Below are 17,801 nucleotides of genomic sequence, written 5' to 3'. Positions count from 1 at the left end.
TAATCCCAATTCATGATGTTACTACCCTGCACGAATCTGCAGGTAGCTAACCGACCAGGTTCAATGTTAGCTAGTGAACATTAGGCCATAACAAGCAAAACAAATGGCTCTGAGATATGAATAATAAGATCATACACGTAAAGTTAGCTAGCTAGCTAACAGTAACTTGAAATGAAAATACTTTGTCAAAATTAGAAACGTGTAATATCTGAAAATGTAGCTAGCTAGCCTATCTTACCCGTGGTCTGAAATTGGAGTAGATAGCCAGACAGTTGCATAGTGGGGCTTTTTGTGAGACAAGGATGCAGCTTTAGCCCCACACTATTCAATATATATATATCAATGAATTGGCGAGGGCACTAGAACAGTCTGCAGCATCCAGCTTCACCATACTGGACTCACTGAAATCAAATGTATACTGTTTGCCAATTATCTGGTGCTTATGTCCCCAACCAAGGAGAGCCTACAGTAGCACCTAGATCTTCTGCCCAGATTCTGTCAGACTTGGGCCCTGACAGTGAATCTCAGTGAGACTAAAATAATGATGTTCCAAAAAAGGTCTAGTAGCCAAGACAACAAATATATTGCTCTAGAGCACACAAATAATTATACCTACCTCCGCCTAAACATCAACACCACAGGTAACTTCCACAAAGCTGTGAGTGATCTAAGAGACAAGGCAAGAAGGGCCTTCTATGCCATCAAAATTAACATAAAACTCAACATCTCAATTAGGATTTGGCTATAAATACTTCAATCAGTTATTGAACCCATTGCCATCTATGGTTGTGAGGTCTGGGGTCCACTCACCAACCAATAATTCACAAAATGGGACAAACACCTAATTGAGACTCTGCATGCAGAATTCTGCAAAAATATACAAAATCACAAACAATTCATGCAGAGAATAATTAGGACTATACCCGCTAGTTATCAAAATCCAGAAAAGAGCTGTTAAATTCTACAACCATTCAAAATGAAGCAATGCCCACACATTCCACCACAAAGCCCTCACCTACAGAAAGATGAACCTAGAGAAGAATCCCATCAGCCAGTGGGATCTGTTCACAAACACAAACAGACCCCACAGAGCCCCAGGACAGAAACACATTTAGACCCAACCAAATTATGAGAAAGCCAAAAGATAATTGTTTGACCTAACAGAAAGAATCAACCTTAACAACATAGCAAATTTAATTGCTATATGGCCCTAAACAGAGAGTACACAGTGGCAGAATACCTGATGACCATGACTGACCACAAATTAAGAAAATTCTTGACTATGTACAGACTTAATGAGCATAGCCTTGCTATTGAGAGAGGCCAAATGTATGACCACATTAGAGACACATATTTCCACAGATCACACAGACCTACAACGAATGTAAAACAAATCAAACATAGATTAAACTCCTGTACCTCTTACGCAAAACACCGCAGTGTGCAATCACAGCAGCAAGATTTGTGAACAAACAACATTGTAAATACAACCTACATCTACCTGCTTATTTCTATTCCCTTTACATACTTCAACTCCTTGCACATCGTTACAACACTGTACATAGCCAATAATATAACATTTGAAATGTCTATATTCTTTTAAAAAATCATTTTGAGTGCAATGTTTACTAATGTTTCCCTTGTTTATCTTCCTTTTGTTTACCGTCTATTCCATTTGCTTTGGCAATGTAAACATGTGTTTCCCATGCCAATAAAGCCCTTTGAATTGAATTGAGAAAGAGAGAGAGAGCAAGAGAGAGAGAGAGAGAGAGAGAGAGAGAGAGAGAGAGAGAGAGAGAGAGAGAGAGAGAGAGAGAGAGAGAGAGAGAGAGGGGAGAAAGTGAGCGAGAAAGAAAGAAAGTCTGAGGAAGCAGAGGCCTGTGGGTAAATGGGCACTAGACTAAGCCACTCTCCCCTCCCCAACTCGTTGATTTCATCTGAGTAAAACCTCTCTCTAATCTCCCCTGATCCATCTGCACTGGCCCAGAGTCAGAAATGACACTCCCACACACACCAACATAATACAGAGATACATTTTTGTAAATGCAAATTCAGATAACAATTGTACCCACACAAATACTGTGCAAGACAATCCCTAATGTAAATAAATTTAAATGTAAGCTAATAACAAGCTAACACGTATGTAACGATTCACCGATACGCATCGGTCCTCGGGTTCAAATGTTTAAGATGGGAGTGCATCTGTCCGTGAGACCCCAAGCGGATCCAAATGTAGCATGCATCATCAGAAAATCGATTCAAACTTTACGAATCAACGGTTCACAAATTGTTTTTGCTCATATTACTTTCTTTCCACCTTCCCGAAAATACCTCTCATCTTTTGTGACAACTGATGCGTCCTCTTATTTAGTGTTAAACTAAACATGTAACCGTTGACAGTCATTGGTCAACAAGTCATTTTGCATGCCCGAACAACCCAGGCAACATCAGAACAACCCAGGCAATATCAGTAGCCTAATCAAACTGTGCGCTGTCACCTTCAGTGTTCAAATGTTTGCAAAATGGCTTGCGCAATATTAGGCTTTATTAGTTGAGTGACAACCAATGTAATTCGCTAGGTACTTTACTGGAATGAAGTTGCCTAAGCAACCACCTGCGACATGACTCTCCTTTGGCTATGTGTTGATCTGTCAGTAGGGTAAATAAGATTTGATTTTGATTGTTCAGTTTCACCATCAGAAATAGTTTCGGTCATTTTGCTCTAAACAGTGTATATGGTCATTTTTAGATATACAGGCTGAAGATGATCATTTCGTAACGAGGGCAGCAATCAATCAACAATCACTTTTTCTACCTGCACTGCAAGGTGGAAGCAGCAGGGAAATTTCACTCAGTGGAATCCAAAGTTGTGCTGTATCATCTAAATACATTTCTTAAAGATAAATATTGATACATTAATAGCTCAAACTAATTTGTGGGTGATGATGATTTCAGATCAAAAGTGGGGGGACAAAGAGCAAACATTATACCCCCTTATGTGATAGTGGGGTTTCCCTAGTGCCAAGTTTCCCTTATAGCTCAGCTCAGGTGCCTAGATTCAGCATTGACATACGCACGCATGTGCACACACACACACACACACACACACACACACACACACACACACACACACACACACACACACACACACACACACACACACACACACACACACACACACACACACACACACACACACACACACACACACAAAGCTAGGAAGTAAGTCAGCTCAGACAGAACCAGCTCAGAGGCCCGGCTCGAGAACTCCATTTAGAATGGAAAATGAACGCGTGAATGCAGCAAATGTTTGTGCATCGTATCTTATCATATAGCATCAAACTAAATCACATGAATTTGTCTATATTAAATTTCATGCCGGGCTGAGTTCTTTGAAAATAAATACAAATTTAAAAAAAAAATTGCCGACCACTCACGACCCCTCCACAGTTTGGGAACAATTGATGTATACAAAGTTGCAACATTTCTCAGAATTCCCATGAATCACATGACTTGATCATCATGAGGCTCATGGCAAACTTTCCATCTCCGTACCGTGTAAACTCATTAACTATTGGAGCCAACGCTTTTCCCACAAAAACACACACACATCATCTACAATGTCATTGACTTTCAAGTTGACGTTATACTCTTTCACAAGAATCGCTGTCATGAAAAGACAAAGTAGTGGACTGATAAAGTGGGTATGTGGTAGTTATATAATTCCAAAATCTCTAAGCCTCCCCTAAAATAGCCATTGGATGGGCTCAGGAGCAAACCAAAACCACAGCTATCTATCCCAGGCTTTAGTACTGCCACTATCAGCTGCCTCCAGGGAACCAGTGGGAATCTCAACATTCTCCTTCAGATCAAGTCAAGTCCAAAGATTATAGAAATGCTTGACAAATCCCAAACACAAATGTTATTGTTGCTTGTTACTTGTCATAACCATAATCTGGGCTCGAAGACTTCAATAATAACTATGTCAACTGTGGAATGCTTTTTTCATTAGTACTACATGCTTAGATAACAGCTGGCGATAGATGTACTGGACTACATACAAATACTGTGATTTCAGCAATAGTGCTTTTCGAATAGGTTAGGTAGGAAAATAAATGCATACAACTTGCAGTTCCTTATAACTGAACGATCTGCTTTATGATTCATTTTTTTTACAACACCTTTAAACACAACTGACTTCTGCTTAGACGTAGAGGTTCCGTAACTAACTCGCAAGCACCGCTTTTAGAATGAACACCAAATGAACTATTTGTTTTCTCGCAATCTAGATTTAAATACTTTTTAAATATACATTTGTACCTATTGCTATGATTCAATGCGATTTCCTGACAGAGCAAATGTAGAACAAGTGATTGTACGTGTTTTAAGAGTGCCTAGACAAAGCACAGAGACGAGTAATGGGTAAGGTGCCACCACCCCCCCTCCGCAACTCCTTACATCCCAGAGCACCTCCTGCACCGCACATAACCCACTTACCCAGGATACATTTTTATTCTTGGGTGGTTTGAGCATGGCAACAGGAGCAGCCCGGCAGCATGGATGGAGAGGGGAACCCTTTCTTCAGCAACTCTTAGCCCCACAGTCGGTGCCTGTTCGGTGGGCAGGTGAGAGCGGGGCGGGGGTAAAGGCCAAGGGGCCACGGTGGAACTCAGCCATGGGTTTTCTGCAAACTGTCAAATCCAAATCCTTGTCCGTTCTAGACGACTCCAACATCCGTTAGGAGTGGCGGACACATCCAATCTCAGTACCGCAAACACACCCACAGGAAAAAATAAAGAAGTGCAGGTAGAAAACAAGGCGTCAACACCTTCCTGACTCTCCAAGTGCTGCGATTGTTGCCATTATCAAGACCTGAGAAAATGTAGATAATTCCTTCAAAAAGTTATACTTTTTCTTCTTCTTTTTCTTCTTCTTACTCCTTCTGGTAGTTCTGAGTAACCTCCGGGACTGATTATGTATTTACACTGGCTATGAATATGCAATGCAGGTTTAAAACCCGCCCTGCTGCTGTGCCGGAGCAAACGTCCAATCGCTGATCAGGTCTTTGCTGGTGGCTCCGCGGGTAGGCTTATGGAAGTATTATGAGGAAAACACTGATTCTGCTGGTAACGGAGATGGTTTTATGGAGTTCTCCTCAGACAGGCAGATCAGAGATCAGCAACACTCCCAGATAGGGTTGCAAAATTCAATTCCCAAAATGCCAAGGTTTTCCAAACTCTGGAATAAACCAGGAAATCTGGGATCCTAAAACCAGAATTTCTGGAAAACTTGGGGGAAATTTGGGGGAAATTACTGGATTTTTGCAACCCTACTCCCAGAGTTCTGAGAGGGTGAGAGAGTCAAGAGAGCGTCTGCTGGGGATGAGACACCTGATCTGCTGACTCACTATGGAAATCTATTGACAATTCTCTGTCTCTACATCTTTCTTCTTCTTCTTCTCTCTTTCTGAAGTAATCGCTCATTCTCTTTCAAGTAGATCCTCATCCTACCTTCTGTTGCTGAAGCTCCTCGATCACATCTCTTCTCTCTCTCATTTTCTCCTCCTTTCTCAATCTTTCTCTTCCTCCCTCCTCCCACATCTCTCTAGGGTATTGGATGTGCTCTCGCCAGGCTGGCACCTGTTGTTACGGCACCCCAACATAGAGACAGGTACTCTGACAAGCTAATGGGGAGATGGTAAACCACTGGGAATTAAATGTTATTTTGTCTTCCCTCTTCTCTTTTCATTCCTAACACTTCAGTCTTTCCCTTTTCTTATCCTCTATCCACACAATTACACTCACTCCCTCCCGCTATCTGACCACAATCTGGTATCTCAATTTTCTATTGACTCTTCCTCCCGCTCTATCCCACTTTCAGTCCTTCTCTTACTCAATAAACCTCTCTTCTCTTTCACGCTCACAATTTCTCTCACTCAACCTCCCGCCTCTCTCTTTCCCCTTTCCCTTTGCAGTCTGTCTATTTGTTTATACAACATGTCAATCCAGATTAACTGAGGAGATTGTCGCAGAGTTTTGCAGCTATCACTGCTGATTTGCGTTAGGTCATTTAGATTGGAGAGTGTCGGGTCTTAAGTTACCCACTATAGTGACACGCGTGGAGGTGCACGCTCTCACATGCACACACCATCCATAATGCCTTTTAAAGAACCTAGACCTACTGTACATAATCATGAGCAAACACTTAAAACCCCATCCCATAAACGTATGAGTTCAGGTTTAATGGTAGCCTTTATGTAACGTTTTATGTTGCCCTAATACATTTCTAACGTCTGTCACTAATTAATTGTGCTCAAGTATCCCTATGGGTTAATGACCCTCTCACAGTGCATGGAGGAGAGGGAGTCCTCCCCATCCCCACCTTTAATTGGATGCTAAGAAACATCTGTTCCTTTTTTATGTGACGCTTGACTTAGTGTGGATGCTCAATCGGTCTGAGGTGTCCGTTATTAAATGAGCATGAGCCGTGCCCAAGAACTGCTAGGCTGCTGTTTTTCACAGGTGTATCAAGAATGGTCCACCAACCAAAGGATATCCAGCCAACTTGACACCACTGTGGGAAGCATTGGAGTCAACATGGGCCAGCATCCGTGTGGAATGCTTTCGACATCTTGTAGAGTCCATGCCCTGATGAATTAAGGCTGTTCGGAGGGCAAAAGGGGGCGCAACGCATTAGGAAGGTGTTCCTAATGTTTTGTACACAGTGTATATTGTCTCCACTTTCATCCCACCTAGCCTACTGTATTTGTTTATGAAAAGCTGGTAGTAAGCACAATTCTTCATATGCACCCAACCCTAGCTGGCAATGACTTTCTTCTACAGCTTATCAGCCCACATTGGATGTCATTATGATCAGTGTTGGGGAAGCTACTCTGAAAATATACCAATAGTATATACCAATATACCAATTAATTCACACTGGAAGAAGTTAAGCATAGCATCAAGAAAAATTATAATTTACTTAACTAAATGTTCATTTGAAAAAGTAGTTTACTACATCCAAACTACTAATAGGGAAAATTATCATATGTAAATCTGAAATGCCATAGACTACAAATTGCAAGACAGATCACTTTGGGGTCATATGCAATTTTGCCTAAACACAAAAACAATGTTTCCAGTGAGAATCAGGCAGGTCGGAGTCGGGAAAATAAAGTGTGCGTAATTCACCCATATTTATTTTTGTGGGCAAATAAAGTAGTGTGTAGTTCCAAAATTTTAATTTAGTTCAACTACCACCAAGCTACTGAAAAATGTAGTTAAATTAGTTGAACTAAATGTAGTTCACTACCCCAACACTGATTATGATTCTGGTAAATAGCCTACGATCAATCAAATGTCAGAAAGTGCAAACTCTACAACAAAAAAGTGTCTGCATTCTTTTTCCAAACAGATGCTTTCTACTGACAGTAGTGAGCCAATCTCATGTGTTAGTGGTCAGAGACAGGGGTTCCCAAACTTTTGCAATCAGGGACCCCCTTCCAGCATTGGGGAACATCCATAAATAGCAATGACTAACATGACAAGTAGAACTGATGATGCACGACACAAATTAGACTATTACAACTTTCAAGAGTACATTTAATGCAGGACTGAGTTCTTTAATTAAAAATAAGCGTTTGCCGACCGCTCACGCCCACTCCAGTGATGCATGCAAAGTTGCAACATTTCTCATAATTCCCATGTTTATTCCCTCCTGATTCCAGGAATCTTCCAATCGGGATTTCTGAAATACCTGGGCATTTTAGGAATAACTGGAATTTTACAACCCTACTGCAAAACTCAGAAATGACAACAGTGTATACATCATTAATAAATGACCACGAGCACTCAATCACTAGTGAGTAAATTCTAAGAAAAAGCAACTTAAGGATAAGTTGATGATATTATCAAGGCACAAGGTGAGACCCAAATGCAGACACAGGAGGCAGATGGTTGGAGTCTTCCAATGTTTATTAATCCAAAGGAGTAGGTAAGAGAATGGTCTTGGACAGGCAAAAAGGTCAAAACCAGATCAGAGTCCAGGAGGTACAGAGTGGCAGACAGGCTCATTGTCAGGCAGGTGGGTACAAAGTCCCGAACAGGCAAGGGTCACAACCGGGAGGACTTGAAAAAGGAGAACGCAAAAAGCAGGAGAACGGGGAAAAAAATGCTGTTTGACTTGGAAACATACAAGACAAACTGGCACAGAGAGACAGGAAACAGATAAATACACAGGGGAAGACAAGGACTGGAGACAAGGACAGTGAGACAGGCTCAATCCTAGACACATGGAAAGTAGGGTGAATACGGAGGGTACGGGGTAACACAAGATGGGAAAAGGGCCAATGAACCGGGGAGACAGCTTGCGTCACTTGCGGGACCGAAGAGGCAGATCGAGTGGAAAGCCATACCTTCTGCCCAATGGGGAGCTGGGGTCTTGCGACGATCAGCTTGTCGACGATACCTGGAGTTGGTCTTGAAAATAGCCACCCTGGTTCTTCTCCAGGTATTTCGACAGCGATGGACAAACATCTGGGCCGAGGGTACACTGACCTCTTGTTCTTGACCTCTTGTTCAGTTTTTGGAGCCAGGAAAATCCCAACACAACATGGGGCGACGCAATGAGGAGTAACTGTGGTCTCACTGGTTACCAGAAACCCGTAATTGAACAGGCACCATACTATAGGAGCAGCTGTCCAGTGCCCTAGCATCAATGGGCACAGAGAGAGGCTGAGCGGGAACACCAAGCTCCGAAGCTATCGTGGCATCCATAAGACATTCATCAGCCCCAGAGTCAATGAGCACTCGGAGAGACTTAGGTTGTTGTGCAGGGGATGGGAATTAAGGAACTCCTAGTCTGACTCACCATAGTACTGGTACCCACTAGAGACAAGTGTTTCCTAATAGGGCAGGTAGCTATAAAATAGCTATAAAATATCCTGCCCCTCCTCAGTACCCTGTAGCAACTCCTGATGTCTCCTATGGTACGCAAGAGTCGTGGACAGGCTAAAAGGTCAAAACCAGATCAGAGTCCAGCATGTACAGAGTGGCAGATAGGCTCGTGGTCAAGGTAGGCAGAACGGTCAGGCAGGCGGGTACAAAGTCCAGAAACAGGGAAGGGTCAAAACCGGGAGGACTAGAGAAAGGAGAAACATACGAAACAAACTGGCACAGAGAGACAGGAAACACAGGGATAAATACACTGGGGAAAATAAGCAACACCTGGAGGAGGTGGAAACAATCACAAGGACAGGTGAAACAGATCAGGGCATGACAGATATAGGAAAGAGAGGGAAGCTGTATTTTGAGAAGAGCCTAACCAGACACCACCAGTATACTATTACGTTTTACATGTTCAGCATCAATCTCGTAAAAGCAGAGCCAAAGGAGAGTGGTGCCACTTCGCCATCATCATTACGTCACTGTTTCCAGGGTTGTATTAATTAGGAACCAAACAGAAGCAAGCCAAAATGGGGAGAGGCCTACCTGAAATAGTCCACTAATGTATACGACCCAGGCCTGTAGTAGGGCTATTTACAAAGAAGCACCTACAGACAGATTGCACTGATCCAGGATCTGTCCACATCACACTCACACCCACTCTGTTAGGTATGTTACACACAAGGCCTCCACAGACATATCACAGTTTCCACTAGTCCGAGGGTGAGATGATAGATTATGTAAAAACTGTGAAACTAAGACATTCCGTTAGGAGTCCCGTTTTACTGGATGTTTCCCTACTACACCCTGGAAAAGTGGAGGAACGCACATCCACTGCCAAGGAAGCCCAGCTCCAGACAAATGAATTGAATTGAACTACAGTTTCAGGTAGTTAAATTATTATGCTTTTTTTTTTTTTTTTTTTAAATGTTTAATGCTCTGTCTCATTTACACTGTGTAATTTATTGACGGTCCCTAACTAGCCCCGGAGAAAAGCTATCCAAAGTCAGACCAATTTTGTTACGGTGGCACATCAGCCAGTTGAAGCTAATTGGCGAAAGAATTTGGCTAACTCTTAATTAAGAAACAAACACACAAAACCAACTCATGTTAGAATTCAGTCATGGCCGCCAGCATTTTTATATGAACCAAATCCAAAAACGAGGCAAATCAGGAAGTTCAGCCACCCTTTAAAAGCACAAGCACACACATCTAACAACCTACAGTATCAAAATCCGACACTTCCCATTAGAAAGTAAGGGGAGGTTTCCTAGACACAGATTAAGCCCCTGAAATAATAAACACTTTCAATGGAATGTCCCCTAAAACCCTCCCAAACTTTTACAGATGCACAATTGAGAGAATCCTGTCGGGCTGTATCACCGCCTGGTACGGTAACTCCACTGCCCACAACAACAAGGCTCTCCAGAGGGTGGTGCGGTCTGCACAACGCATTACCGGGGGCAAACTACCTGCCCTCCAGGACACCTACAGCACCCGATGGCACAGGAAGGGCAAAAAGATAATCAAGGACAACAACCACCCGAGCCACTGCCTGTTCACCCCGCTATCATCCAGGTGAGGTCAGTATAGGTGCATCAAAGCTGGGACCGAGAGACTGAAAAACAGCTTCTATCTCAAGGCCATCAGACTGTTAAACAGCCATCACTAAACCAGAGAGGCTGCTGCCTACATACAGAATTGAAATCATTGGCCACTTTAATAAATGGATCACTAGTCACTTTAATAATGCCACTTTAATAATGTTTATATTATTTGCATTACTCATCTCATATCTATATACTGTATTTTATACCATCCAATTGCATCTTGCCTACGCCGCTCTGTCAATGCTCATCCATTTATTTATATGTATATATTCTCAATCCATTCCTTTACTTAGATTTGTGTGTATTAGGTAGTTGTTGTGGAATTGTTCGATTACATGTCAGATACTGCAGCACTGTCGGAACTAGAAGCACAAGCATTTCACTGCACTCGCAAAAACATCTGCTAACCATGTGTATGTGACCAATACAATTTGATTTGATTTGAAATGCTCTCTTAGTCCAGGACTAGGCTTAACCTGTGTCCAGGAAACAGTTTCTACTCTGTTGCTGCTACGCTGGCTTGGTTGCCGTCTCTGTTCAGCTATTACATTCCACTCCTTGCCACTCCTGTCATTTGCCAAAGAGGCTGGCCAATCGGCAATCTTCAAATATGAACATTCTATCACTAATGAGCTCGAGGAGATTTGATTCCTGATTCAATATCCCTCAGCGCTATCGTCCAATGACAATGTTTATGCAAATGAGACTGTCAGGAAACACTGGGCATTCTGACATAATACTACATGCCATTGTAAACATAAACATTAGACGCAAGGAGAAATGAGGATTCCCGTTTATTGCATTTTTACCACCAGCAAATTTGATCACAAATATATATATTTTGGATTGTTCAAAATAAGTGACCAAATTATAGCTTATTGCTACTTCTGGGACACGCTTTGGGCTAGGCTACTGGTTCAAGAGCTATAAACAGGAATACACAGTGGATGGAAGAGAGAGAGGCCAGTGGAGATGCCAAGGGAGATGGATGAATTGCACAAGAAGGAAACAGAGAAGACATATGTGTAAGTTGAATTGAATTGAAGTTGAACATGGCAAAATGTGTCAATTTAATAAAATAAATTAAATACAAAAAGTATAGTGACTACTGTCTAGGCCTATTTAATGAAACCCTGGCTGTTGACATAGGGAACAGATTGCAAAGCAGGCAATCAACGATTCCCCTCTGAGCTCCGTTTTGGAAATGGCTACTTCACGTTCTCATCCATAAACACATATCAAATGCAAGTGTGCTGTCCAGCAGCTCACAGCAGGGTGGTCTTTTCATTAGGAGGGGCGTCAACTGTACAGCAGCTCACAGCAAGATGGCCTTTTCATTAGGAGGGGCGTCAACTGTCCAGCAGCTCACAGCAGGGTGGTATTTTCATTAGGAGGGGCATCAACTGTCCAGCAGCTCACAGCATGATGGCCTTTTCATTAGGAGAGGCGTCAACTATGGATTGAAAAATAATGATTATGAGCACATTACCTCAATTTAAATATTAGGCCTATGTGGACATCTATACAATTGGCAGCGAAGCCTGAGTGATCAGTGTAGCCTTTTATCATCTAGACATGATGTCGAATTATCTTTGTGCCAAGAATAAAAACCACTTGGTTTCCGTCATAGACTCAATTGAATGAAAATAATGTATAATTACAGTGGGCAGATTGGGAAAATGAATGTCCATTCTGAAAGTATCCTAAAGTAGCCTGTCTGGACTCTGTCTGGACTCTGTCTGGACTCAAGGTAGGATGGACAAATAATATAACTGAAATGAGCATTTCAACATTTCAGAAATGTAAGCAGCTCATTAACGGTATGCAAGTGAAGCAAACCTATCTCGATTTAATCTTGTAGCCTAATACCTTCCGTGTCATTATTTATCTTTCTCTCATCTACAGTCCTCTCTTGCCACTTTGATCAACATGATCTTACGTTGACACTGCCTTCTCACAAGGGAATGGCCGCAGCAGGTCGTAACGGTATTGCTTATTGTTGTTCTTAAAATGATCATTCTAGATTGCGACAGATTTGCACACACCTCATGTTCCATTTACGTTCCATGACGTTGATTTACGGTGCAACTGCGCCGTGAATCTGCCTGCATATTGAACGTGGAGATTGGCCTTTTGTCAATGTCTTTGGCAAACGACAGGAGTAGCAAGGAGTTTAATTCTAGCTAAAAAAAGACTGGAACCAAGACTACTGCTACGCTGAATGTGCTGCTAAGCTCTTATACAGGCTACAAATGTACTACTCTCCAGTCCCGTTGCACGATGGGAACCAGTAAGAGCGAACAAAACAGTTAGGCTGGGCCTGCTGTCTTCAATTAGCCCAGTTTCCGTGCAGTGTCTGAAACTGCCATGGCCCTTTAGTCTGCTGCGTGTCAGAGTCAGTACGAGTCCCATTCAGCAAGGTCTCCCTCCGTGCTCTAAATTCCATCGCGAGCGGAATTGTGTTCCACCCAATTTCCGACGTAAAACAGCGTTTTTTTGGCCTCCATACTGGAAACATGTGAGAGGAGTGTCATAGAAAGAGTGGTGTGTCACGGAAGGAAGCAGTCTCGGAGTTCAAAAGCAGATAGAATCACATGAAGGTACTTGGGCTCTTACCACACCATATGCACCATATACTTCATACTTTTGGCCATAGTGTACACAGAATGTACAAAACATTAGCAACACCAGCTCTTTCCATGACATAGACTGATCTGGTAAATCCAGGTGAACGCTATGATCCCTTATTGATGTCACTTGTTAAATCCACTTCAAATCAGTGGATTTTTAAGCCTTGAGACAATTGAGACATGGATTGTGTTTGTGTGCCATTCAGAGGGTGAAGGGCAAGACAAAAGATGTAAGTGCCTTTGAATGGGGTATGGCTCCTGGTCTTCTTGGGGGAGAATATACACGACTGTGATTATTCTCTTCGATCATAATCCCAGTTGTGTATATTCCGCCCCAAGCAGACACATCGGCGGCCCTGAACGAACTTCATTGGACTCCATGTAAACTGGAAACCACATATGCTGAGGCTGCTTTCATTGTAGCTGGGGATTTTAACAAGGCTAATCTGAAAACAAGGCTCCCTAAATTTTATCAGCATATCGATTGCGCGACCCGGGCTGGCAAAACCCCGGATCATTGTTATTCTAACTTCATTGACGCATATAAGGCCCTCACCCGCACTCCTTTCGGAAAAGCTGACCACTAAAACAGGAAACACCTGTGCTCAGGTCTGTTCAACGCTGGTCCAAACAATTGGATTCCACGCTTCAAGATTGCTTCGATCACGTGGACTGGGATATGTTCCGCATAGCGTCGGACAACAACATTGATGAATACGCTGATTCGGTGAGCGAGTTCATTAGCAAGTGCTTCGGCGATGTTGTACCCACAGCGTCTATTAAAACTTTCCCCAACCAGAAACTTTGATGGATTGATGGCAGCATTCGTGCAAAGCTGAAAGCGCAAACCACTGCTTTTAATCAGGGCAATGTGACCGGAAACATGACCGAATACAAACAGTGTAGCTATTCCCTCCAGAAGGCAATCAAACAAGCTAAGCGTCAGCATAGAGACAAAGTAGAGTCACAATTCAACGGCTCAGACACGAGAGGTATGTGGCAGGGTCTACAGTCAATCACGGACTACAAAAGAAAAACCAGCCCCGTCGCGGACCACGATGTCTTGCTCCCAGACAAACTAAACAACTTCTTTGCTCACTTTGAGGACAATACAGTGCCACTGACACGGCCCGCTACCAAAACCTGCAGGTTTTCCTTCACTGATTTGATTTGATTTAATCTTTTGTACACTCGGTGTATACACAAATGAAATCATTACATTCTTTATTAGTTTCACCCTTCCACAAGGAATGCCTTTTGCATTTTTAAAAGCATCCCACACACAGAGAGAGTTCTTGGCCTCTGCTCTGAGCATCCTGCAAATTACGGAGTAGGACAACAGCCATCTCTCCAGCTGTACAGGAGCAGTAAGCCTAAATCCTGCCCGCAGCCCTGCACTAATCCACTCATCACTCAGATTAAAATCCACTCTTTTGTAAATGTTAATCCAGACCACAGCAGCATGAGTGTGCATGCCGCTCAGACATGGTCAAATTGACTTAGACAGAGACCACTGAGGAAGAGCGGTAATGAGGATTTTGTTGTTGTCGTTGCAGTGGATAATATACAACCATTATGTCAGCAAAAATACTTAAGTTGTCTGATATAACAGCTGTACTGGGAGCACATTGCATGTGTTGTATGCTGATTGGACTGGAGTAATTTGTCCATATAAATTAATATAGAACCTCTATGGCTTTGTCCTAAATTATACCCTATTCCCCATATAGTGACTAAACTATACTAAATAGGGAATAGGGTGTAATTTAGGACGAACACTGTATGTATGTAGCCTACTGTAAGCACTGGTTGGCTCTGATTTGGACCAGTGAAATCATCATAATGGAATGACATACTATAGACCAATTCTAAGAGCATTCTATTCACATTAACAACCAAGCTCTGTCTGAGATCTGGAGTGACATCATAATTCATACAAAGGTGAACCCAATGAAACGTCACTACTGCACTATTGCATCATGAGTTGATTATAGTAACATAAAAGCTGCGGAACTAGGTGCATGTGTAAAATGTGTGTGTGTGTGTGTATAAATCATCTAATCTGAAAGGTGCTATAGGGGCATCTAGTGGTGACGGTAGTCATGCAATAAAACTATTATCTCTTGTCTATGCAGTCCTTTTGTTATAGTGTGTGTGTGTGTGTGTGTGTGTGTGTGTGTGTGTGTGTGTGTGTGTGTGTGTGTGTGTGTGTGTGTGTGTGTGTGTGTGTGTGTGTGTGTGTGTGTGTGTGTGTGTGGCAAAAGCAGTTGCTACTGTGTCAGAGTATACTGTGCAGAGCCAAGATACTTCTATTTATTCTGTCTATAACTGGGCATGAGTCCACCGAAACACTCATACCAAGACAATCAGACACTGTTAGAGACCTGAACCAGCCCAAAGTCAAATTTTGGAGAAAAAGCAACACAAATGGCAGATATTTAAAACATTTGGCAGCACCTCGTCTCATGTTGACCAAGTCTGCCGCTGCCCTGCCATTACCCTCCTTAAATGCTAGGGAGGAGGAACCCTTGACTGTTTCTCCCACTGTGCTCCATTAGGCTGATGTACAAATGAAAAGCCTATCCCCCCTTAAACTCATTCTATCTGTTAGACAGCATTACAGCCCATACGCTCACACACAAAGAAGATAGATGAAAAAAACAGAGTAAAGACCATTAAAAACTCTGCCGTCAGCCACGCATGAGCCATGTGGACATCGCTCTCTGCCACCCACTGACTGCATCCTAATCTCTCTCCGTCCGTCCGCCCGTCCCCATATAAACATGGGATAAAAGATCAATCGACTGCCTCTTAGTGTGGTTGGCTGGCTGGGCGCACATGATGCCAAACGGTGGAGTTCTGTAGAGAGAGCTGCCGGTCTGCTGAGTTGTTAGAGAAGAAAATGGTCTCAGTAAGACCGTGTGTAGTCTCAGTTAGACAGGGTGCAGAGAAATCTGCAAGGTTGCAGATAAACAGGTGTGTGCGTGTGTGTGTGTGTGTGTGTGTGTGTGTGTGTGTGTGTGTGTGTGTGTGTGTGTGTGTGTGTGTGTGTGTGTGTGTGTGTGTGTGTGTGTGTGTGTGTGTGTGTGTGTGTGTGTGTGTGTGTGTGTGTGTATGTGTTTACACTTTCAGGCAAACATGTACATACATACACTTCGAAAACATGTGCATGTGCCTGCATGTACACACACGCATGCGCACATACACATGACTTTTGAACGAGCTACAGGTATTCCTAGAAAGCGTCATTACATGAACCGTTTCCTCAGTGTATTTGTTGTTGACAACATCAGAGCATTACTAAGACTCATGCAGTACGCAGTATGCCTCCGGTGTTCCTTCTCTGTCTATGTCCTAAATTGAGAGAATTAGGCAGCAGACTCACGTATGGAAGCTGTGCTCTCCGGCGATGGCCCAGCCCACAGCACGGCATGAAGGGAACCAGGGGGGTTCAGGAATAGACGGCAGCCGCCTCACAAACACCGTGTCAGGCAGCAGCATCCACTCAGCCTCGGTCCATGGCTTTACACTCTGCCCGCAGGGGGGAGCAGGAGAGGAGAGGAGGGGCGGAGGTGGAGAGAAAGAGAGAGAGAAAGAAAGAGGGAGGGAGGGGACGAAGGAAGGAGACAGAGGGATGGAGTGTAGCAATAGAGAGCAGAGGAGACTGTCGTATCCACGCCGAGCCCCCCTCCTCCCCTTCCACACGTGCACTTAGATCCTCACAGACAGACCCAAGCACTATCTAACTCTCGGCAGGGCAGTTTCCACGGTGAATTCGACCCTGTGCCTCCTTAGCCCTCCCGCCCGCCCACATGTCCCACAGCACAGCAGAGAGGCAAAGAGAGTAGAGTGCCTCTGAGTGAGGCACAGGTCTGTTGCAGCACTGCCAGTTACCCCACCTTAAATCCTTATTCTCTTCAGCACCCCAGGGTTGCTCCTCTATCTAGCTTTAACCAAATCTTCTGCAGTGCCACTGCTTTTCAGCTCCCTGCTGTGGCTGGCTGGCTCCCTTGGTTCAGGTGTGTGTGCTGTGACAATGTCCTGTAGAGGCTCCTGGGGGACACACGGTGCAGACATGGGTTCTGACTCAGACGCGGAGGTGGAGCTACCGGTGTCCTTTATTGACCGCTGTTCTTCCTGATGGGGGGCGCCGCCTTCGCCACTTCTCCCTCTCTGCCACCTTGGGTTCAGTCAGATAGGTAGACAGGATAGAGTCAACATGGCTCTTCTCTCTCTTCTTCCTCTTTCTCTCTCTTCTGTTTAATGTGTTTTGCTGGCACGGAGAGTTCTACAGGGCAGTGGTCAGGGCAGAGGCTCAGACAGAGAGCTGGCTGCTGGGCTGGCTGGGGAGAACAGAGACGGTGTGTCTTGTTGTGTCTGTTTGTCTGGTGCAGAGAGCAGCAGCAGTAGCAGGACTCTCTCTCTCTCTCCCTCTGGTGCAGAGAGCAGTCACAGATTCTCTGGCTCAGTCATGTCTGAGCACTGAGTGGAACGCTGGCTTCATCGCTCCTCTCCCCCCCCTCTCCTCTTTCCTTACTCTGTCCAGTGCACTCCGCCTAACAGATGATTAAGTCCAGACCTTATATACTCACTGCTGTGTCTCTGCTGTGATCAAGTCT

The 17,801-nt window shown here is 43.7% G+C and overlaps 1 protein-coding gene across 6 annotated transcripts in view; it reads right to left on the bottom strand.

The window, feature by feature from the left end:
• LOC118361508 (voltage-dependent L-type calcium channel subunit beta-2-like) overlaps positions 1-17,801 on the bottom strand; it is a 128,935-nt gene that overhangs the window by 94,246 nt on the left and 16,888 nt on the right. For 2 of the 6 annotated variants that reach the window (XM_052483181.1, XM_052483182.1), the window contains exon 1: positions 16,568-16,940. The exons of the other annotated variants lie outside the window; for them this stretch is intronic. In XM_052483181.1, coding sequence (XP_052339141.1) covers positions 16,568-16,615 — 48 coding nt within the window. In that variant the 5' untranslated portion in view covers positions 16,616-16,940. Of the gene's footprint in view, positions 1-16,567; positions 16,941-17,801 lie in introns of those variants that run through there. 6 annotated transcript variants of the gene reach the window in all.

Source organism: Oncorhynchus keta, chromosome 28, assembly GCF_023373465.1.
Source record: "Oncorhynchus keta strain PuntledgeMale-10-30-2019 chromosome 28, Oket_V2, whole genome shotgun sequence".
In the NCBI taxonomy this organism is placed as follows: domain Eukaryota; kingdom Metazoa; phylum Chordata; class Actinopteri; order Salmoniformes; family Salmonidae; genus Oncorhynchus; species Oncorhynchus keta.
The sequence above is the reverse complement of the archived record's forward strand: the minus strand, read 5'-3'. Positions and strand labels throughout refer to the sequence as shown.